General features: G+C 48.5%; 1 protein-coding gene across 1 annotated transcript in view; it reads left to right on the top strand.

Moving 5' to 3' along the window:
• Positions 1–12,785, top strand: part of OTUD7A (OTU deubiquitinase 7A) — a 363,957-nt gene extending 351,172 nt beyond the window's left edge. Inside the window, exons 12-14 of the mRNA XM_082736328.1 lie at positions 8,461–8,575; positions 8,757–8,841; positions 11,206–12,785. Of these exons, the coding sequence (XP_082592454.1) occupies positions 8,461–8,575; positions 8,757–8,841; positions 11,206–12,660 (1,655 nt within the window). The 3' untranslated portion in view covers positions 12,661–12,785. The remainder of the gene's footprint in view (positions 1–8,460; positions 8,576–8,756; positions 8,842–11,205) is intronic.
• The last annotated feature ends 11,821 nt before the right edge of the window (positions 12,786–24,606 follow it).

Genomic DNA, 24,606 nt, shown 5'->3' on the forward strand with positions numbered 1-24,606 from the left:
TGGGCTCAGGTCATGATATCGGGGTCCTGGGATCGAGCCCCAAATTGGGCTCTCTTCTCAGCAGGGAGCCTGCTTTCTCCTCTCTCTCTGCCTGCCTGTCTGCCTACTTGTGATTTCTCTCTTTGTCAAGTAAATAAATAAAATCTTAAAACACACACACACACACAATGAGCTATCACTCCACACCTATCATAATGGCAGGTTTTAAATTTTTTAATTTTAAATTTTAAAAATTTAAAAATTTTTAAAAAGCAATGATATCAAATGGTGGAGAGGATGTGGAGAAACCAGATCTCTCACACATTGCTGGTAAGGATGTAAGACTCTGAAAAAACAGTTTGGCAGTTTCTTATGAGACTACACATCACTTACCACATGACCCAGACATAGAAGAAAAAAAAAATTGTATACCAAAGGAATGAAAATTTATGTTCACACAAAAGCATATACACAAATGTTTGTAGCAGCTTTATTTGTAATAGCTGGAAACAACCCAAACGTCTTTCCTGGGTGAATGAGTAAAGAAATTATGGTACATCCATACCATGGAATCCTGCTCGGCAGTACAGAGAAATGAATATGATACATGCAATGACTTGGGTGGCTCTCAAGGGAATTATAGTGAATTTAAAACGTCAGTCCCAAAAGATGACATACTATATGATACTGGTTACGTAGCATCCTTGAAATGGCCAAACTATAAAGATGGACAACAGATGAGTGCTTCTATTAGTCATAGGTCTCCAGAAAACAGAACCAGTAGGATATAAACAGATATATATAAGAAAAGATTTATTTTAGGAATTGGCTCACACACTTCTGGAGGCCAAGAACTCTCACCATCTGCCTGCCATCTGCAAGCCAGAGACCCAGGAATGCCAGTGGTATAATTCAGTTCTGAGATCAAAGACCCAAGAAGTGGGAGCCAATGGTACAATTTCCCATTCGAGTCTGAAGGCGTGAGAACCAGTTGTACCAATGTCCAATGGCAGGGGAAGCTGGACATCTGAGCTCAAGAAAAAAGAGCAAACTCTTCCTTCCTCTGTGTTTTATTCTATCCAAGTCCTGAATGGATTGGATGATGCCTGTTCACACTGGTGAGGATGATCTTTTCTCAGTCTACCAATTCAAATCCTAATCTCCTCTAGAAATACCCTAAATATGTTTTACTAGCTGTCTGGGCATCCCTTAGCCCAGTCAAGTTGACATAAAAATTCATCCATCACAGTGGTGGACAAGGATAAGGGACAGGCGTGAAGTGTTGAAAGGAAGTGGGCGTGTTCATAAAAGGGTGGCACAAGGGACCCTTGTAGGTATGCAACCATTCTGTATCTTGATTGAGGGCATTACACAAATCTACACATGTGATAAAATTTCATAGAACCAAATACACATACATACACACAAGTGAATGCATGGAGAATTTATATAATCTGAATTGTAGAGAAAGACAATTGCAGAGAAATGGAGTATACCAGTCTATATCCTGGTTGTGATAATACACTCCAGTTATGCAAGATGTTAGCTTGGAGGCACCTAGGGGTTGGATACACAGCATCTCTCTGAATTATTTCTTACAACCGCATTTAAATCTACAATCATCTAATGATGAAAAGTTCAACATTCTAAAATGTGGTCTTAAGGTATGATAAATGTGCATTGACTAGGTAGGAATATTAACATCTTAATATCATTTAAAAGCCTAGTCTACCAGTTATCCTAACCTCTTAAAATATGAATTTGGATAATCCATTGTTTTTATGTGTCTTTTCTGAGAAATAGTTTTTGATTTCTCTGATTTGTCTGTCTTTCTAGTTTCATTGATTTCTGCTCTTTATTATTTCCCTCCTCCCCACCTTTGAATTCAATTTGCTTTTTTTTTTTTTTTTTTTTAAGATTCTTGAAGCAGAAATTTGGATTACAAATTGGGAAATTTTCTTCTTATCTAATATAAGCATTTTAGTACCATAAATTTTCCCCTGAGTACTGATTAGTTATATCATACAAATTTTGATATATTGTGTTTCCATTTCATTGTGTTCAAACTACTTTTGTAATTTCCCTTGAGACTTCCTCTTTGACCCGTGGATTATTTAGAAGCATGTTGTTTAAGTTCCAAATAGTTGGAGTCCCCAAATATCTTCTGTTGTATGTTTATAGTTTTATTTAGTAATGGTCTGAGAACAAATTTTCTATGATTTCTATTCTTTCAGATTTGCTAAGGCAGGCTAAGAATGTGTTCTATCTTGGTGAATATTTCATGTTCCCTTGAAAATGAATGTGTTCTGATCTAGTTTCATTCTATAAATGTCAATTCTTTCAAGCTCTCTAATGATGTTCAGGTCTTCTGCCTCCTTTCTGATTGCCTATCTACTTATTCTGTCAATTACTAAGAGAAAAATGATGAAGTCTCTAATCATAATGGATTTGTCTGTTTCTCCTTTCATTTTTGTTAGTATTTGCTTTTAGTACTCTGAAGCTCTGTCATTAAGAGCATGCACACATGTAGAACTGTGATGTTTTCTTGGAGAATTGAGCCTATATCATTGCAAATGTTTTTCTATATCTTTGGTAGCATTCTTGGTTCTGGAGTCTACTTCATCTGACATTAATATAGTCACTAGCATTTTTATACTTAGAATCTCTTAACCTATCTGTGTCTTTATTTATTTTTTCCTTTTTTTGTTGTTTTTTTTTTAATTTAAATTCAAGCAGCCAGCATAACGTGCATCATTAGTTTTTGTGTCTATGTGTATATATATATTTAAGATTTTATTTATTTATTTGACAGGCAGAGATCACAAGTAGGCAGAGAGGCAGGCCGAGAGAGAGAGGAGGAAGCAGGCTCCCTGCTGAGCAGAGAGCCTAATGCGGGGCTCGATCCCAAGACCCTGAGATCATGACCTGAGCCGAAGGCAGAGGCTTAACCCTCTGAGCCAACCAGGTGCCCCTGTGTCTTTATATTTTAAATGAATTTCCTGTAGTCAGTAGAATTGAGTATTGCTTTTTCTATCCATTCTGACAATTTTGCTTTTTATTTATTTTTTTTTAAAGATTTTACTCATTTATTTGACAGAGAGACACAGTAAGAGAGGGAACACAAGCAAGGGAAGAAGGAAAGGGAGAAGCAGGCTTCCTGCTGAGCAGAGAGCCCAATGTGGGGCTCGATCCCAGAACCCTGAGATCATGACCCGAGCCAAAGGCAGATGCTTAATGACTGAGCCACCCAGGTGCCCCCAATTTTGCTTTTTAATTGGTATTTTTTGACCATTTACATTTAATGGTATTAATCATATGGTTGGATAAGTGAGTTTTGGGTTAAACAAATTTATTAATGGCTCCATTTTACCTCCACTATTGACTTACTATGCCTCTATTTTTCATTATTAGCGATTTTCCTAGAATTTACAATAAACATTTTTAACTAATTAGATTCAATTTTCAAGGAATATTTTACTTCATGTGTTATGTAAGCATCTTATGACAGTTTATTCCCAATCCCTCCCTCCCGTCTTTTGTGCCATTACTGTCAAGCATTTTACTTTTACATATGCTATAAACACATAATACACTGCTGCTTTCTTTACCTTAGTCTCTTAGAACAATTAAAATGAAGAAAAATGAGTTTTATTTTCATATTCATTTATTTCACTTCTATTACTTTTCATTTTTTATGTAAAATCCAAGTATCTACTGGTAGCATATTCCTTCCCTTAAATAATTTCCACTTTCCTTTAATATTTCCTAGTGCAATATATATATACACATTTTTCTCTAGGCAGTTCTATAAGCAATTAATTTTTTTTATTTTTGTTTGAGAAAGCATGTCTCCATGTTTAGAGATATTTTTTCTGGGTATAGAATTATGGATTAGCAGTTTTTTATTTCAGCATGTTAAAGATGTCACTCTATTGTCTTCTGGCTTACCTGTTTTATCATGAATAGTCATGATAGTATTTCTTATCTTTGTTTCTCTGTATGTAATGTGTCATTTTTCTTGCTGCCTTTAAAATTTTGTCTTTGGTTTTCAGCAATTTAAATATACTAACTATAGGGATATTTTTGGTGGTGGTGGTGGTGATATTGTTCTCCTACTTGTTTATTTCTTAGCTTCTTGGATCTATGGCAGTATTTGTCATTCACAGTGGAAATGTTTGTCAGCCATTATTTCTTTAAATATCACTTGTCTTGTGCTCTCTTTCCTTCTGAGATCATACTTGCACAGATCCTAGGCAGTCTGGTATTGCACCACAGCTCTTGGATGTTCTGTTGTTCATCCCACCCCACCCCCTGCCTCCCGCCAACCCTTTTTTTTTCCTCTCTGTGTTTCAATTTGAGTAATTTCTATTGATCCATCTTGATGTTCGTGGATTCTTTGCTCAGTTGTGTAAAGCGTACTGATCAGCCCCTTGAAGTCATTCGTCATCCCTCTTACTGTGCTTTTTCATTTCTAGCATTTCCATTTGATTCTTTTTTTTCTAAGTTTCTCCTCTCTGCTGGAGAGAAATTAATCATCAAGTCTTGCACGGTATCCCCCTTTTCTATTAGAGTATTCAACTTATTAAGCAGTTACTCTAAATTCCACATCTGAGTTTCGATACGTGTGTCATAGCTGAGTCTTATTCTGTCAAATGCTTTGTCTCTTGTCAACATGTTGAGTAGGAGTTTTCTGGTCTTTTATTATACTAGCAGTTTTCCGTTGAAAGCTAGACATCTTGAATAGGACAATAAAGACTGAGGTACATCATTTCGATTCTTGGAATTAAGTGTACTTTACCTTTTGTTATGTCTTTAGCATGGGGCTTACATCAGTCTAGTCAGGACTTGAGGTAGGTTTTGGTTTCATTGCTGCTTTGGTTGCCCTTAGGGCACTCAGCCTTAAAATTTCACTAGTGATATCTTGTGTTTTGCTGGAAGGTTTTTCTCAAAGTCTCCTTCCTGCACCCTTTCATCAAACTCTGTCCCTCTTCTGCTATTACTTGCAGCTTGTTAGCCTGGATATGGAAGTGGGAAGGGTGATGTTTTTGTTATTCTAATTAAGTTTCTGTCTTAGGCTGGTATTGTGTTTCTAGATCTTAGAAAGGGAGTGAACTTCCCCAGCAGTTTTGGCCTCAGCATGTAGTCCCTGCCCCTTGGGGGGGGGGGGTGTTTTGTTTTGTTTTGTTTCCTCCTTCCACCTCAAGCATTACTGGGGAAAGACCCCAGGGCCCTAAGGCCAACAGTGTTTACTGCCCTGCCTTCACAACTTAAGCTTTTGTTCTTTAGTATAGATAGAGGAGCAAGATCTATGAAGGACACTTCTCAGAACTCTTGCCAATCTTTTTGTGAGCACCAGGTTGGGTCCCACGGAAAGGGGGTCTACAAGTACATTTGAATTTCCCTTATAGCCCCCAGGGTTCTAAATATTCTTTCACTAGGCTGCATTCTTCCTTTACCAATTTATAAACAATTTTAGCTGAATTATTTTTACCAGAGTCCAGCTGAGTCTGCTCCAGTGAGAGTCATGTCCATTTCTCCTTGTGTGCACCCATCTGTCCTTAGACTTGGAGATAGTTGGTTGCCCTGTGACTTCCACTCTCTACTGGGTTGAAGGAAAGTTGTGTATCTGCAGTTTGTCTGGCTTGTTGTTGTTGTTGTAATGATAGTGCCACACTCTTCTGGAAACAGAAGCCAGAAGTGTCCATTCATTTTTGGAAAATAAGTACTGAAAATATGTCCAGGCAGGTTTGAGATAGTGTCTATATGTTTTCAGGTTAAACAGGAGATCCATTTCAGGGGAAAAAAAAAAAAAAACAAAAAACAATTTGCCGGTTTATTTTGAAAAGCATTTGCTATTCCTGACATTGCCACCAGAGGGCAAGTCGCCCATCGCTACATATCTCACAGGGTGAGGCCAGGTTTCCAATTGGGAAAAGTAAATGTGTAAAGTGGGAGGCAGAGGCATCCAAAGCAGCTAATGCTTGCAGGGAGGGCCTGTTCTCAAGGCCTTCCTGGCCTGTGCAGCTATGCGTTGGTCTCTCAGTCCCTCTGGCCCTCACCCTCACCCACATGCCACAGTTGTACCCTCTGCAGAGAAGAAAGATGCCTTTCATTGCAAGCACTCATGTGCCTAGAGCCTCTCTGAGTACCTGGTCCTCACCCTACTAACATTTATGCTGAGAGGCGCCCAAGACCCTGCTAAGTGGTCAGCTTCTAGCAACTTCGGGTGAGTCCAACCTTCTGCTCAGCAGGGCGCAACCCAGGGAGTTAGTTCCAATCCAAAGACTGAGGATAATAATTCCCAGGAGCCCCGTGGTAGGGAGTTGAAGCTGAGGGACATATGGATCTGTACTACGTTAGTTGGTTTATCTGAAACAAATAAACCAAAATCATAGGGAGAGAAGTTTGGTTCTCATACAAACAAAGTCTAAAACGGGTGTTCCTGATTGGCAAGTAGATCTTCTCTAAGTGGGGGAGGCAGAAGCTCACCCCTGCCATCTCCTAGCACCACCCTTTTCAACATACAGGATGATGGGGAGGGGTGTGGGGATAAGGCCGTCCACACCTAACCACACTGCCCAGCACCTCCCACAGTGCTTCTGCGCTCATGCCATCGGTACAGCCAAGCACCTGTTAAGTGCTGGGGGCTGGGAAGTGTAGCCATGGCTGGGTGGACACCTCCCAGCAGCACCCCTCCCCCGGGAAGGGAATGGACAGCCTGACCCAAATTGCCTAAGTTGTTCTGCAGTAACTACTTCCAACAGGTTATTGCTCTAGGAAAATATTTTCCAGATTTGTATGATTTTAAAAGTCACAGAGGATGCTTAATTAAAATATAACCCTTCGTTCCTTTTCCTGGGCATTCTGGTCTGGCCATCTGCCTGGGGGCCTGGAATCGGTGCCTTTATCAAGCACCCCAGAGAGCTATGCTGCCCTAGCGAGTATTTACAGAAGGATCCATTGCCGTCCCCACCTCGTCCCAGTGGATGGGAAGCCAGGCCAACTCTCTCTCTGATTCCTGTTGAGTTGTGGCACTGTGGGAAAGGCTTCTGGTCATGGCCAGAGGGAGGCAGGTCCTGAAGCAGCCCTGCATGCAGCCCTCCCTGAGTGTGACTACCCAGCCACTCAGTCCTGGGAGGGGCAGCCTGTAGGTCATGGCCATGTCAAGGCAGAACCCAGCCGCCTATGGCGGGGGCAGACCAAGCCTCCCTGGGCCGACCAAACCAGAGCACAGTACTGCCTGTCCCCCCAGCCACTTTAAACAGAAACACCTCCACCCTCCACCCCCAGCAAAACAGTGTTTCCTTTATCTGGGAGTGGAGCGTTATTTGTGCTCCTATTTTCTCTCAGCATCACTGGAGGGCAGCAGTGAGTCAGTGTTTGCAGTTTTTTATTAGAAAGTCAACTCTTAATAGTATTCAGTCATAGATTTTATTTACTTATTTGCTTTTTTGTTCTTTCCGTGACACCCTTGCCATGAATCATGGGAAATGACACCAGGCTCAAGGCCACGGGGTGGCGAGGGGCAGGAGGAGGGAGCGGCAGAGTGAGGAGGCGGAGGTAGGGTAAACCCAGGGGAGGAGCAAGCTGTTTAAGCTGTTCTCTTGTTCTCACTGGGCGCTGGGTCCCACAGCAGCTCAGAAGCTTCTAGCAGATCCAGGCAAACCCTGTGAACACCCCACTCCGCCCCAGCCTTTCTGAGATGGGCCAAGACTTTCCCCAGGTGGGCGTTTCACTCCGGAGCGTTTGTGATGAATGGATCCCTGGGTGCGGGCCAGTCTGTCCTCGCTGCAGTTTCCGCCTACACGTTACTTCCTCAGAAGCCTCCCTAACCCGCCCTAAGAGGCTTGCCATAGCTCCCCCACCCCGGAGTCTGCGGTTCACTCTGCAGGGTACTTGTCACCACCTGAGATTAGGAGATTTTTTGGTTACCTGGGAGCGCCTCATGGGAGATCCCCTCCCCGCTCCCCCCCCCCCAGCTAATACAGAATTATTGAATGAGTTCACAAATGAGCAGATTGCCGGGCAGCCCTCCCTTGCCTAATTTGTACACTGTGAGGTGACCAAGAGCCCGGCTTGGGTCCTTCCTCCGAAATAAAAGAAACAGCAATAGGTTTTGAGGGGTTTTTTTGTTTTGTTTTGTTTGTTTGTTTGTTTGTTTGTTTTTTGTCTGCAGCCCAACCGCGGTACCTCCCTTCTGACCCAAATCGTTAGCAGAGCCCCGGTGAGGTGTCCAACTTCTCTTCCACGCCCACAATAAATATGAAGTATTTTTAACTCTCCGTAGTGGTTTTGACACCTGTGCTCTTAACGCTCCTGCTGGCACAGATGGTCTGTGTTCGTCTCCACTCGGTTTCCTTAATTAAGGAGACACCTGGCCTTGGAACTCCCTTTTCTGGCCTCCCTGGGGGTTGCTGGGGCCTGGAGCCTCTCAGCCCGCCGGTGGGCCACCTGGCACCGCGTCTCTCTCTTCTGTTCCAGCCGTGATCCCCCTGACGGATTCGGAGCACAAGCTGCTGCCTCTGCACTTTGCCGTGGACCCCGGGAAGGACTGGGAGTGGGGGAAGGACGACAACGATAACGCCCGGCTGGCCCAGTGAGCCCTTCCCCCGCGCCCCTCCCCCAACGCCCCGAAGGGCGGCAGTCGCCCGGTTTCCCGGCGTGGGCTGGGCCGCCGGTGCTCCTCCCGAGACAGCTGGCGTGCCCGGGGGCGGGGTGCGTGCGGGCGAGCGCGGGCCCGCTGGGGCGCGTTTCAGTCGGTCTTCTTCTTTCACCAGCCTGATCCTGTCGCTAGAAGCCAAGCTGAACCTTCTGCACAGCTACATGAATGTGACGTGGATCCGGATCCCCTCGGAGACCCGGGTGAGCCTGGCATGTGCCCGGCCCCGACCAGCTGGTTGGGTCCTGGCCGCTCACTCGCCGCCGGCGCGGGCGGGGGGCGCAGCCTGCAAACGCTGGCCCGGGCCTGGTCTCCCCAGCGCCCGCCCGGCCGCCCCCACCCATCCTGCCTGGCTCCCGCGAGAGAGGGCTCGGGTTTAGCGGGAGCGTGTGTGCCCGCGTGCTTGTGTGTCGTACGTAGGCGCGCGCTCCGGCTAGGGAGGTGGTTGGTGGGGATTTTTTTTTTTTTTTTTTTGGTCCCTTTATTTTCTCCAGAAGGAGAGGAATAAACACACCCACTCAGAAAACAAACCGTAGGCAAGTCACAACACAAAACTATCTCTGCCGAGATCGGAACACGATGTGCTGCAGCGGAGCAGAATTAATTATAAACTGTGTGTGGGTCCTTGGAAAAGTCAGAGAATCGGGAGCGCCATTCCTCAGCGCCCCCTCCTTCTCTCCGCCTTCTCGATCCTCTGGGAGGGCAGTGAGAAGAGGAGCTGCCCGCCCCCACAGGGCTCCTCCCCCAGGGAGAGTCTGTTCTGTCCCTGCTTCGAGATGCTAAGGATTCACTTTGAATGTCTGATTGATGTTTTTTGTTATCTCAGTAGTGAACCCTCAGTGAAAGGGATTCGTATTACATTAAAAAAAAAAAAAAAAGTCCCCCTTAGACATCAGTATACTTGGCCAATGGCCATGAAGTGGGGCTCATAAGCAATATTAAAAGGGCGATTGGAGGAAGGCAGTAGGGCGGTGCCTGGCACAGAGTCGGTAGCCAGGCTATGCCAGGCCCTGCTCAGGATGTTTTCATACATCAGGCTTTACTTTTATTTAATCTTCGTAAGACTCCTGGAGGCAGGTACTGATACCCATTATACTGAGGACACAAAGGGACAACTGGTGACAGCCTGGCTCCAGAGTCCAGCCTCTTAACCTCCACAGTGACCTGTCAACTGCCTGGATGATGCCCGTGTTGCTGGGGGTGTTCTTTCCTAGCACACACATATGGTGTGAAGACAGCAACTCTAGATCTAGAACCGGAAGGCTCTTGGTCTGGGGCACAGGTCAGCATTGCAATGAGCAGGACCCCCTGCCAAGCCATGGCGGCCCCCATGTCGGATTTAGGGCCTGGCAACAACCCTTCCACCCCGAGGACATTTCAGCCAGGGCTCCTTCTTCACTGAGCTCCCACCAATGGCCACTGCCAGCACCAAGCACAGCCCCTTTCCTGGGCTAAACCCCTGAGCTTCTGCTCTTCTGTGTCACTGAGAAACCATTTTGAGACCTCTACCTCCTTCCAGACCCAGGACAGGGTGGGAAGAGGAAGAAAGGAATTTCAGACTGGGAGGTGGTGAGGACTGGCTCCTGCTTGCTTCTGGGGACTTGGTTGCAGGAGGTCTCTTGGACCCCTCTCTTGGACTTGCTTGGGGGAGGAAGAGAACAACAATAAAATGACAGAACAATGGGGCCTTCTCCCAGGATCTTCCCCTAGAGGCCAGGAAAAGCCCATTTCCGGGTGAGCACCAGCTCCAGCCACTCAGCCTCTAGTAGGTTCCTGCTGTTCACCCGATGACGCTGTGGGAATTCTCTCTCCTCCCTCAAGAAGGAGCCTCCACAAGGCAGCAGTAGGTTGCACTCACTGCCTTTCTCAGGCTCTCCACCTCCCTCATGGTCCTCCAGGTGCCCACACTGGCCTTGCCCTCCTTACTGGCTGACCAGGAGCCTTGTCCAAGGTGTTCACAGTGATGCTCCCTCCTCACACCCTAGGAGACCTTTTTCTGGGAGTGCATCTTTCCTGCTAAGTGCAGGTCCTGCTTCAGAATCCTCAATTTAAGACTGCATTGTCTATCTGTGGAAAGGAAACCCTAGAGTAAAATGGTCATCCTTGGAACTAAGGGCATATTTGTTCCAATGTGAGGGCAAGAGGTCTGCCCCTGCCTGGAATGAATAGGTGAGACACCCTTTCTAGGAGAGACACCTACAGATGCAGGTGAAGTGTGATCCTTTCCAGAAGACCTCTTGCTCTAGAGGACAGCTGGGACCTGTGTCTGGTCATACACCAGCCTCACCAGGCTAGAAGGGCAGAATCTGGGCATGGTAATTCTAAAATGTGAGGCTCTGGAACTCAGAGCCAGGTGGGTATCTTCATTTTGCCCAAACTCCCCGCCTCGGCGTTCCAGGCTACCAGCAACCGGAGCTCACCAAAAGGCATCCTGGATTGGGGCAGTGGGATCCCAAAGCCCCACCTTAGCAGACCGGGAGCCAGGGTGGTCTGCCTTTGTTGGTCCCACGTGAGGATGGCTCTTATCTAAACACCTTTCTTCTTTCCCTGACCCTCTCCCGCTACAGGCCCCTCTGGCACAACCGGAATCCCCAACAGCCTCCGTGGGGGAGGACGTGCAGTCCCTGGCCGACTCCCTGGACTCGGATCGGGACTCGGTGTGCAGCAATTCCAACAGCAATAATGGCAAGAACGGCAAGGACAAGGAGAAAGAGAAGCAGCGCAAAGAGAAGGACAAGACCCGCGCGGACTCCGTGGCCAACAAGCTGGGTAGCTTCAGCAAGACGCTGGGCATCAAGCTAAAGAAAAACATGGGCGGCTTGGGCGGCCTGGTGCACGGCAAGATGGGCCGCGCTAACTCCACCAACGGTAAGAACGGCGACGCACCGGAGCGCGGCAAGGAGAAGAAGGCCAAGTCGCGCAAGGGCAGCAAGGAGGAGTCTGGCGCGTCGGCGAGCACGTCGCCATCGGAGAAGACCACACCGTCGCCCACGGACAAGGCGGCCGGAGCGTCCCCGGCAGAAAAGGGCGGCGGGCTGCGGGGCGACTCCTGGAAGTACAGCACGGACGTGAAGCTGAGCCTCAACATCCTACGCGCCGCCATGCAGGGCGAGCGCAAGTTCATCTTCGCCGGCCTGCTGCTCACCAGCCACCGGCACCAGTTCCACGAGGAGATGATAGGCTACTACCTGACCAGCGCGCAGGAGCGCTTCAGCGCCGAGCAGGAGCAGCGACGCCGCGACGCCGCGGCCGCAGCCGCCGCAGCCGCGGCCGCCGCCGCCGCCTCCACGGCCAAGCGGCCGCCGCGCAGGCCAGAGACCGAAGGCGCGCCCGGCCCCGAGCGCGCGTCGCCGGGCCCGCCGGCCGGGCCGCCCACGCAGCTGGTGCTCAAGCTCAAGGAGCGCCCGAGCCCCGGGCCGGCGGCGGGCACGCGGGCAGCGCGGGCGGCGGCGGGCGGCGCGGCCTCCCCGAGCCTCGGCGGGGGCGCGCGGCGCGCGGGCGCCAGCGGACAGCTCTCCGGCCGCAGCCCGCCGGCACCAGCGCGCCAGAGCGTCATCCACGTGCAGGCGGCGGGCGCGCGGGACGACGCGTGCGCGCCGGCCGTGGGCGCGCTGCGGCCGTGCGCCACGTACCCGCAGCAGAACCGCTCGCTGTCGTCGCAGAGCTACAGCCCGGCGCGCGCCGCCGCCCTGCGTACCGTCAACACGGTCGAGTCGCTGGCGCGCGCCGTCCCCGGCGCCCTGCCCAGCGCGGCAGGGGCGGCCGGCACCGCCGAGCACAAGTCGCAGACCTACACCAACGGCTTCGGCGCCGCGCGCGACGGCCTGGAGTTCGCCGACGCCGACGCGCCGGCCGCCCGCTCGAACGGTGAGTGCGGCCGCGGCGGCCCGGGGCTGGCGCAGCGGCGCTGCCAGCGCGAGAACTGCGCGTTCTACGGGCGCGCCGAGACCGAGCACTACTGCTCGTACTGCTACCGCGAGGAGCTGCGGCGGCGGCGCGAGGCGCGCGGGGCGCGGCCCTGAGGGCGGCGCGCGCGCCAGCTTTTACCATAAAGGATTCCTTTTCCATTCTGTCGGTGTCTTTTTTACATGCCCTGGTCCACCGGAAGGCCGGCGACTCCTCGGTCAGTGCTGTGTACGTGTTTGGTCCAACGTTCCTAATGGTGCCTGAACCTACACTGACGCCACTCAGGTAGTAGACGGATAGGAAACAAGTCATACTGTTGGAAGTGGGTGTGCTAGCTAGCATCTGCCTCGTACCTGTGGAAACTCAATAGCCATTGCAAGAGTATTTTTGTTCCTCAATAAGAGAAATAAAGAAATTTGCAGCCCTTTGTTTTTAGAAGGGAGTGTTTTACCTTTTTTTTTTTTTGCCTTTTTTTTTTCCCGCCCCCGCCCCATCCCAGCCCAGCGACTGACCTCGTCCACGTAGCGATCACACGTGTGCGGTCGGTACCACCCAGGGTTTAGAAGCAAACCCGCAGCCCGGGACTGCAGCAGGGGCTGTGCTGCGGGGTCGCACCTGCTTCCCCTCCCCGAGTCCCGGGAGGACAGGGGGCAGGGTGCCGCCTGCTCACGCGGTCTAGTGGTCGCGGGGGCCCTTTAGGAATACACCGCTCCATCGCATAAGCAAAACCTCCTTCCACGCTCCCCTCTCCCCCAAAAAACAACCCCTGGCTCGAGCAACATTCACACTGCCATCAAAGCCACAGGCATCCTAGGATGGGCACCGGACAACCTACCTCGCAGGGCGCAGGGAGGTGTAGTCATGGCTCCCGGTGCCGGGCAGCTCAGGTGACAGGAGCTTTCCAAAGACACCTTGGGTCCAAAAAGCAAGATTCCTAACTCACTATTTGGAATTGCCCATGTTTGAGCAAAGATGACAGCCTGCTCACATCGCTCCTTTGAAGACACTTCCACAGTGAACTATCGCCAGAGGGCCCCTAGGAAGTGATTAGGGGTGCCCCAGGAGAGAGGCGAGGTCACGGTGTAAGCCCCCACACTAAGCTACTTTGAAACCCGGCCTGTGCCCTTTTCCAAAGGGAAGAGGCTGAGGGCAGCCGGGAAGGAAGCCCATCCCCACCACCACCTGCATCTGTCTGGGTCCAGCCAGGTAAAGGGGCGCCACTCCCATTGGGGTCCCCTCTGCAGGGTAGGGTAACCCTGCCTGTGGCTCCCTAACACATTGAGGGGGAAGCCCCATCCCTGAGCCGTCCCTTTTTTGGTGCCTCCCACATTTCTTGAGAAAAAAAAAAAAATGTGTCCTTAGCTACCCTATTTTTAGCAGCAATATGCAGCCTCTTCCTTCCAAGATTACCTCTGGAGAATCCCGTTCTTGGCCAAGGACACTGAGGAGTTAAATCTGCCTCACTAAGGAGAGATCTTGTTTCCAAGAAATACGGATAAGATGGGTAAAATCCTCACTAGCAAAAGAATACTTTAAAACCTGCAGGAGCCTTAGAATAGCTTCTAATAATCCTAAGAAAGAGAGGAGATAGCACCCAGCTTTACTGTGGGTGTATCCTCAGAAAATGCAGGAGGTAGACCATCTCTTCATTGGAGCCAGCTTCTCCTTCTCCAGAAAGGATGCTTTTCCCTCTGACATAAAGAGCAGCAAAAAAATAAATAAATAAATAAATAAAATAAAAAACAAAAAAAAAAAGTTTTTTTTTTACTTGTTTGAAGAATTATAGTAATTTGAGTATCTCCTGTGAGTAATTCCTTTTTGTTTTTAATTATTCCACAGCACGTGGAGTTTTCAGTAAGTTATTCAAGTTTTGCATAAGTGGTTCCTTACCTAAATCAAAATTATTTATTAAATAGAATCTTTAAGAAATTTTTTGGAAGTTTTACTTTTCACGCCGAATAATACTTTCAATGTGTGGTGATTACTAACATCCATGTCCCTCATATTACTGGGATTTCTTTTGTTACTCAGAAAAAAAAAAAAAGAGTAGTTTTTTAAAAATCTCTCATCGAGAGGGTTTGTGGCAGCTTTTTGGACTGATTCTTTGTGTCATGCTGAGCAACTGCTTTGACATCCAAAGCTGTGAGGTCACAGGAAGTATTGCATCATGTGTAGACACCAACTATGGCTCTCGCCCCCCCCCCACTCTTAGAAGGTTGAGACAGCCAACATTGAAAATGCTTAATTGTGCGTTCTGAAACCAAACTCATGTGCACAAGAAGTCAAAAAGGCATAAAGTAAATTTGCTTGTTTTTTTAATTTTCTAATGTTAAAACAGCCAGCCAGAAATTTCCCACACTGGCTATGCAAATATTTTATCTTTCTCATGCCAGATTGAAAGAAAAAAAAAAAAAGGTGGGGGCGGGGTGCAAGCTGAGAATAAACATGGTCCATTGTAAGACCAGAGAAAAACCTTTGAAACCAGGCAGTATAATCCGTAGGTATTATTTTTTTTTTAATGGTGACATGTTCTATCTCGAGTTTCAAAGTCCCCTCCACCCCACCACACCCATAGATGTGCCATGAATAAAAGCCTAAGATCCAGCTACCAGCCACCATGGTGGCTTCCCCAGCCATGTGGAAGGTCACGAGGTGGCTCAGCTTGCCAGGGTGCCTGTGGGGGCTTGTCCACATTGTTTACAAAAAGCTGTTTCCTTTTGTGAAAGATCTGGATCCCTTCCTCTAAATAGTATTGACACAGTGAGAGAATCTACCATTACATTAAACTTTCTAGTCCAGTATACCAGGAACATCCCATGTCATTCAAAAGAGCTCTTTAGACCTGGTCCCCGGCCAGAGTTCCCTCAAACCAAATTAGTCTGTCAGGCTGAGAAGTAACTATTAGAAACGGCTGTGTTGTTTACATGTGGGCCAAGAAGTCTTCTAATATCCTTCTGTGACATAGGGACCCCTTGTGGATCAGGGAAAGGTTAAGTGGATTATAGACACTGAAGAAAAGGAAGAAAGCCAGTCTTGATTCTAGAAAGGCTGAGAACCCCACCTGAACACACGTTCTGGACCTGGAGTGCATGGCAGACCCTGCCTGTGAATGGCCTTCTTGTCTGATGTGGCCATACTTCCCTTTCCGGGAAGGTCAGATGTCTCTAAGTGATAGCATGTTTCCAGAAGGATTCTAGATACTTCTGAACCCCAGTGGATGTTGTTTGAGTAATTTGCTTCACATTTCCTGCACATGCGATACCTGGGTATATATTTTTTAAATAATGTATTGTTAAAGGAAGGTGTTTTTAAGTATATTCTGTTTGTAGACTTTATGCTATGTTACGTTGAAATTTTACAAGCCAGTTTAAACTGTACTATAGAAATTATTTTTATATTATTTTCAGAATATGCCGCAGAGCAATATTTTGCGCCCTTACATTGTCACAGGGTTGTCCCCTTGGAAGGGTAACTGTAAGTGGGAAGGGGCTCCACACTGTGAGCTCTTGGGTAGAAGTGCTTTTTGCTATTTGCTCACATCCCCTCTGAAAGTGGGAATATGTAAATGTTTTCTTTTTTTATTGGAAGCTTGATTTTTTTGGGGGGGGGGGGTTCTGTCCATGGATTTGGATACTGCACCTTTCCTCTTAAATGAATACTTTATACTCACAAAGTTACTGCAGACTTTCTCTTACCTGTTACCACCCAGTGACTCAAGTGGAGTTCTGAAAAGTTTGGATCTGCTACTTTAGAATTTTAATACTTTCCAAAATGATTCATTAGCTCTAGCAGCTTACCATCAGGAATTTGGCGACGGGAGATAAAAGGTTTCTCCACACCCCCAGTGCACATGGTTCTCACCCCCTCCCTTAGCATCCACAAGCTTATTTTGCAAACCACTCTACTTTGCACAGATAAACTTAACCTATCAAAATTTATTTCACATTAGTTAGGGGGGAGAAAAAAGGGCTGTACTTATCAGTGGTAGAAAATTTGTGCGAGGGGGGAAAAAAAGCTTTGCCAAACCCATGTGTGTGTTAAGTTCCATCTCTGCGAGTCTTTCATGTTTACTTACAAGACCTGGAGTAAAAGCTGAAGCATGTTTGGGGTTTCTTTCTTTATAACACGATTCCTTTCTCCTCATTGTGGTGTGGACTTTACAAAATAAGTTCCTCCAGTGTTGTTTTTTTTTTTCTTTTTCCCTTTTCTTTCTCTCAATGCTTCTAATAAATAAGACAAAAATGCGTTTCCGTGGCTGAGTGAGCCCCGCCTTGCCAGACTTCGGCCACTGTGGCATCACCCTGTGGGTTGCTGAGGTGGCCTCTGCTCTGGCTAGAGTCTGGTTCTGCTTTCACCCGAGGGCAGACACACCGTGCAAAGCCCCAGAGGTGGCTGGCACTCCCGACACCAGAGAGAAGGCACCCCCTTCCTGAAAGCCTTAAAGTGGTGGCTCTCTGGAGACCCTGTGCACCACCTCCCCATTCAGTCCTGACTATCAACCATTTCCTACTCACACTGCCCCACTTGGGTGTGGCTCTCCAGGGTAGAAGGGGGGGTGCTCAATTACATCCTTTCATCCCCGACCACCTGCATCCCTCCCCACATCTACTCTGCAGCACCGGTTCTGCCGGCACAGAGCATGTTTCTGACAGTGCTGTCTGTGGACGCGGGGGTGGGTCCAGGATAGCTGCTCCTAGAAAGACCTGCAGGGCATGCATGGTGGGGACCCCCCACTCCCCTCAAGAAGCCCCCCACCCCCCAGGCTGCATGGAGCACCTCCAGGGTGCAGCGTTTTGGAATATTGGTACTTCGGCTCCAAGTAGGGTTCAGAATGGCCTGTTGGCAGTTACACAGTCCTTCTGGGACCACACCACCTCCAGCAGAGAAGAGGGAGGCTGACTGGCATTTGTGGGCTCTGCAATAGGGATATGCTTTACTCCAAGGGGCCAACTTAACCCATAACCCCAAGGACAGCACAGAAGCCCTTCTCACCAAACAGTCCTCACCATGTCACTGTTTCTATTCCATTCTGCAAAGTAGTTGGTTGAAATTTGCATTTTCACGGTTCGATTCTTGCAAAACAAAGGAGTCCCGCCAGCCTCAGTTGTGTACATACAGAAGGATACCCATGGCTTACGCTTTTTTATTCACCAAGAGAGCACCTTAGTACATACATGTGTGAACAAACATATGTGTATGTGTGTATACATATATACACACATATATATAACCAGTTCTTTACAAGGTGAAGAGTAACAGTTGATTTTAAGGGTAGAGGCTGAATCAACTCAAGACCAAAGCAATCCATTAATTTAACGAGGACAAGTTAGTAAAACCAGCTGTTTCACAGTATTGACAGACAGTGGAGGATGACTCTCAGTGAAGAAACAGCCAAGTCCTTACAAAGACCATTCCCACTCCAGCACTTCTCTGACCTGCTCCTCCTTGTTAGCTGCTCCACTGCAGCAACATGGGCTTGCCTCAGGGCCTTTGCACATGCTGTTCCTCCTTGCACATGGAATGTTCTCTGCCGCCCCCCAACTCCAAGCCACCTGCCTCACCCTTAATTACCTGCCAGTCTTTGTTTGCTCCAATGTCACTTTCAAGGAGGCCTTCCCTGATTTATTGAAAAGGACAACACATCTCACCCTCCCTGCCACCTCCCTGTGCATTGTCTGTGTGTTTCTTACCATTTGAGTGCTGCACATATGAATTATTCACTCACTTTACGTCCTCCCTCCAACCTCCCATAGAATGTAAGCTCCATGTGGGCAGGAATTTCTGTTTGTTTGCTCACTGCTATATTCCTGGTGCCTACAACAGTGCCTGACAACTATTAGGCACTGGATAAATATTTGTAGAAGAAAAGAAATGAAATGAGTTATTTGATAACTATGAAGCCTAGTAATACCCGTTTCAACCTTTATCAAATCCATAGTCCACTACTGTCCCCCAAGTGGGGAAAATTTTAGCTGATAAAGCATCACGGCTGCTCCAGCCAGTGGTCTGTGATGCCAGATAGGACAGTGAGCACATCAACCCAATCATGGCAAGTTTATTCATGTCTCTGTGAAGGCCTGCCCGGTGGCCCTCCCCCACAGCTATGAGACCCCACTGTCTACAGAAAGCTCTCTGGAACAAGCTACAGCAGGGGCAGTTTCCCTACAGGGCACCTCTCACTGTCAGGCACACTGTGATGGACCTCCACGATGTCATTGTGGGCCTCGACCATTTTAGGGAGTCCCTTATAATCAGTCCTGTGGGCACTGTTCTTCCACAGTGTCTCCAGGGAGGCTGGCATTCCTTCCTGTAACAAACTCAGGGGGCAGCGGATGACCCAGCCCAGGGAAGGAAGTCAGTCTGACCACTAGAAAGACCCATCCTCCTGTCACCAAAGTCAGTGTGACCACTAGAAAGACCCATCCTCCTGTCACCAAAAGCAGGCCTGCAAAGGAAGAGGAGCTTATCACACAGAATAATGGGGGCCGGCATGGGTAACTGGACTGACAAAGGAGCAGCAGGGGCAGAGAACCACGGCCCCTCCGAATCTCCCCCCTGTCACTGGCGGGCATGTGCTGGAGGGACAGAGCCTTGACACCTCAGAGCCAAACAACACACACCTCCTTGGCCCTGGCCCCCCACCCAGAGCAGGAGGCCCTCAAGTGCAGTCAGGCAACCTCACTCACCCGCAGGGGAGGGATGCTTCCTCCTCTGAGCTGCCCACCCCTGCAGGATGACTTTCACAACTACCTAACGTTGGTGTTTACTTCCAGGTCCTTTGGCCAAATGTGTTTTCCTCTAAGAGTTGTTGGCAAAATACTGTTATAAGCTTCTTATAGGACCTTTGTCCTACTGTAGCCTAGGTAAAAGGCTTTGTCCTTCTCTTGAACCCCCTTCCATGTTTTTTGCTGTCATTTCTCTGGGTGCCATATCTTAGGGTGCCTCATGGTGGGGATGTGAGGTCCCCTTCATAACAGTCCCTCTGCACCTGCCGGGCAGACACTCAGTGGGCCCACACATGGGTGACCCTTTGCTTAAATTGCCAAATAAACAGCGTCCCTTTCATTGCTGCCCTAACAAGCTGGGGGCACACTCCTGCCAGTGGGAGGCTTTCCCAGGGCTGCCCCCTTCGTCCACTCCAACCTTTCTCCAGGGGCAGGTGCCCTGAGGTCTGCCGAAGTTCTTCCTGCACATTCTTCCCGCTGGCATGGAATGAGATCCAAACACCTGATTTGGAATTACAGTCTGGCAGGCAGACATGGGGCGACTTGTCTCCACTAACTTACGACCAAAACTAGTAACACAACCATGATCATGGAGATCCACCATGGCCCGGAGCCTCAGGAGAAAGGCATACTCCACCTCTGACAGAGCCAGTCACCGTTGGACACAGGAGGGAAGCCTGGGTCCTCGGCCACGCCCACAGAGGGGCTACTAGAGGTGCAGGGAGGCTGGCCTGAATCTGCTCACAGCCTTGCCGCAGAGCCTGAACCCTGTTCACCATCATCTTTGATTAAGTTGGTCTTGTTTTAACCGAGGGCTATTGAAGTGTAATTGCTTTGTTCCTTCAAACATGCATTTGGCTATGGGAGTCAGTGAATGTTATCTCTCTGTTTCTGTTCCTTTTTTTTTTTTTTTTTCACTTATTTGACCTATTTTGGAATGAAATACATTGCTTTGTTTCCCCGATTTACTCGATTCCTGTGGACGAGAGAGAATATGGAGGCAAAAACGGATCATAAATCCCGTTACTTTGACCACTTTTACCCAGAGCCCTTGTCTACCTGGGAGCGTTCATTCTAATCCAATGCAAATATTCTTTTCCACCCGGTCCATTCTTGGAGAAGGAACCCATTCTAAGAGCTGTCTTTGGTGGTCGGGTTGTTACTTTATTAAGTATTAAAGCACTAAACCAATTTTTGCAATATGTAGTAAATCTTGCTTTCATTTTGGAAAACTTCCAGTAATGACTACTGCACTTTTTATAGAAGAACTGTATTTCATTTCTTTCTTTTATGAAAGATTATTTCAAGTAAAAATAGCTCTGTAATCCGTGTGACACGGCTTCTCCATTCCTTGACACAGAGAGAAGCTTTCATGCCTACTCAATAAAATTAACATGTTTGTAAAGCACTGGTTGGTCCAATTATTTGTTCGCTCCTGTGTTCCTGGTAGAACAGTATCTAAGAAAAGCTTTATGGCCCAGAGGGAGAAGATTCTATCCGGCATCCATTCACACCAGCAGTTTTTAAATCAGATGAGCTATAAACCAGTTATCACAGTTTCATCGTGTAAGAGACAAAAATGATCCTTTTAAAAATGGTCATGACACATTCTACCTGAATGAAATTGACAGGATTTTTTTTTTTTAACATCACCTTTTTTTTTTTTTTGGTCAAGATTTTATTTATTTGACAGAGAGAGACAGAGAGAGAGGGAACACACGCAAGGGGAATGGAAGAGGGAGAAGCAGACTCCTGCTGAGCAGAGAGCCTGATGCGGGGGCTCAATCCAGGACCCTGAGATCATGACCTGAGTCGAAGGCAGACGCTTAACACATGAGCCACCCAGGCGCTGACAGGATATTTCTTAACCCATGTATGCCAGAGGGGACAACGTAAGCAAGAGGATACCAGCGGGAAGCATAGAGGATGAAAGTGGATTCACAGGCGGCCTCATGGAATCTCCCTTGCGGAAGGTTGGGGCTGGATTCACACAGGGCAGTGTGAATTAGTGTGGACAGAAGGAGAGGAACAATGCTTAGCTGGCCTATAGGACCCTCTGAGCCAATGGCCTCTACACACTTCTCAGATGAGCATTGAGGCCACTAAGACTCGTCCATGTCTGGCCCTGATGTTCTTCGTTCTCTCAGGACGGCCAGAGAATCCCAGAGGAAAGGCCCGATTCTCCCACGGGTGCAGTATTGGAGGGGACGGGAAGCCTACACTGGCAGACAGAAAGCCAGGCCAGGATTCTTAAAATGAGGGATTCGAGAGCAGGAGCGCTAAGTCCCCAACCAAATCAAGGAGTCTGGATCATTTAGGGGAAAAAAAACTGGGAAACTGGATGAACAGGTAGATCAAATGCACAAAAAGGGAACAGAGAGGTCCCGTGGTGAGAGTGCCTGTGGGGACCAGTTCCTCACGGGGCTGGGCTGGGGAGTGAGGCTGAGAGGTTCAAAGCTGCAAGGGAAGAGAGGAAGAGGGCGGACCCCACAGACCTGGCCTCAGACCTCTGCAAAGGGAGGCTGCCCGAGCGGTGCCTCTGCTTCTGGGGTCCAGAGGAGGAACCCTGCTGGGCTGGGTTCCCATCTCAGAGGAGGAGCTGCTGTCTCCGGGGGTGCATGATTCTGCAGGGCCCTCCACGTGGGGGAGAAACAAAATTAGAACCAACAGCAGCTGCCAAGTGAGAGAGTATTGCCAGGACAAGGCTGGCGGGAACTGGAAGCAAAAGGAAAGAGCGAGTCCTCGGCATCCGTGTGTCTGTCTAGGCACGCGCATATGTATGGATACATGCATACATGTACGTGGCCACGATACAAACACATGTATGTGGGCATGCCCACACGTGTGTTTGCATGCACGAATATACACACACCGAGCATGGAGGAAAGTAAGGAGGTACGGCTCTCTGCCTCAGTCGCCTGGCCTGTCACTGGCCATGGGACTGTGGCTGATATTCACAACCTTCTTTCCATGACCCCTTGTGCTCTGTCAGAAGGTCAGCTTGCTGGGATTTTTTACCTGATGGATAACACCCACTTCCATTTCTGAAGGGTCCAAATCCTCAGCAGTCCTGCTGAGTTTACCATTAACTTTTATTTTGGGATGTGGATATCATTAAGGGCACCCTGAGGAGCCCCTGGATTTCAGACATCAACGCCCTAGCACCCACGGGCTGGCAGCAGCTCACGTTTTCCCTGATAATAAAGTCCTGACCCCCCACCCGTGCAGTGACTCCCTTCTTCTCGTCGATGCTGTAGTTGGACAAACCCAGAATGGCCCAGTGTCCCCTTCCTGTCCAGTCACGCCGCTGCTTAGACCGGGTTGAGGCCCTCCTTCCTTGGTAACTCAGACCTACAAGCCAGAAGAGCTTGGGGTATGGGGCAGGGAAGCCTTGGTTCTTGGTTATGTTGCTTAGCGGTGACAAGAGTCCCTCTTCCACCTACCCCTTGTTTCCCAGACCGTGTGTTCTGGCCACGGGATAGACACCACCACATGGCAGTTGCTGAATCAAATCATAAACTCCTTCTGGAAGACAGAACTCCCACCTTTCCGGGAGCTGTCTCCCCACTGGCATCATAAGGAAACTTTCAATGGGCCACTCCACAGCTCTGGAAGGCCAGTTGCTTCTGGGTCAGTAGGGTGTGTAGTGAGTGCATTCCATGTGCACGACCCCGTTGCTGTAAAACCAGACTTCGTCACCAGAAGCCACATTGTGGTGGCTGGGTGGTTCGGCCGGTTAAGGGTCTGACTCTAGGTTTCGGCTCAGGTCATGATCTCAGGGTCATGAGATGGAGCTCCGTGTCCAGCTCTGTGTTCAGTGCAGAGTCTGGTTGAGATTCTTTCCTCCTTTGTCTTTCCCCTGCTCTTCCCCTCTCCCACTCATGCTCATTCTCTTTTCTTTCTTTCTCTTGAAAGTAAATAAATAAAATCTTTAGAAGGAACCTGTGGAATACCATAATGATGAACAAGGCATTCACGATATCCATGAATAGTCGTTTTCAGCGGAAGCGTTGCCAAAAGGGCAAATCTGAATCCAGAATACATCTCTTCCAGGGAAGGGCAATTGTTTTCTCTCCATAATGGAAGGGATCTGGTGTGATCAGCCAGCCACCAGGGATGTGGCTGGCCATTGCAATCAGTGAGCTCTGTGCTGACCGCAGAAGTCGTGATGGCACGGCAGGGGCAGTCTCCAGGACTGCCTTGGTGAGAGGAAATCTGGGTGTTGTGCTCATCCATAGCCCCCATCCCCATAGAGGCCCATTGAGCAAACATCGGGATGGCTGGGGAAAGGGTTGGCTGACATCACAGAACATGCCGCCTTGTTCACCTGATTTTTGACAGTCTTCTCTGCATAGGGTACCTTTAATGAGCATAAAAATGGGGCACAAGTATCTTCATGCTCATGCACATTTCGAGAGAGCCATCAAAAGACATCTTCCCTCTGTTCCCATACCTCCTATCACCAATCTCTGAATCCTGTTCCTTCACTGTTCTTGATCAGTCAAAGTATTTGCCCCAGTGTGGGTCAGGGTTTCTCAATACTGCCATTAGTGGCATTTGGGGTCCAGTAGTTCTTTTCTGTAGGGAACTGTCCTGTGCATGTTGTAAGATGTTTAGCAACATCCCTGGCTGACCTTGACCACCAGTTGCCAGCTGTGCCCTCTACCTACCCGGATGTGACAATCAAAAATGTCCTCCCGACATTGCCAATGTCCTCAAGCTGGGGACAGGGGGACCATCCCTGTTAAGAATTACTAGTATAGGTTAATTCTTCTGGCTGTCTTTCAGCCCCAAAAAGAGAAAAACATTTGTTCTGCTCACGTCTCGTCCACTAGGATGATTTCCCTTCTCCACGGTCTTTCAAGGACACTCCAGACTGGGATTGTATCTCTCATAGCCTGCTCTCAGCTGGAACCAGCACATCCCAGAGAACCATCTGGAAGCAGGCCTGCTCAGCCATCTGGTCCTAAGGAACTGCCCATGAAACATAGATTGAAGGAGAGGAGGGAAGAAGCAAGAGAACATGTCACAGGGTCTGAGCCACCTGCTCAAGCAACTGACATGTGCCTTCTGGGCTTTCTCAATCACAGCCTCTTAGACGCCATCTCTGCTCAATGACAGACTGCAGCTGCGTGTGCTTGACCTTATAGGTGGGCCAGGTCACACCCAGCCCGTGCTGCTCAGGATTATGGAATCAGTCCGTGTCCTCTGGTCAGCTGTTCTGTCCCTACCCGGACCAGCAATATTCCAGCAGCTGTTTCTTAGAAAGGAGAACAGTTAAATGCAGCAGAGGTCATGGCTTTGTTCCAGAGCCCTAGAGTCTGTACTATGATGCGC

This window comes from Mustela nivalis (genome assembly GCF_964662115.1).
Source record: "Mustela nivalis genome assembly, chromosome: 6".
Classification (NCBI taxonomy): Eukaryota; Metazoa; Chordata; class Mammalia; order Carnivora; family Mustelidae; genus Mustela; species Mustela nivalis.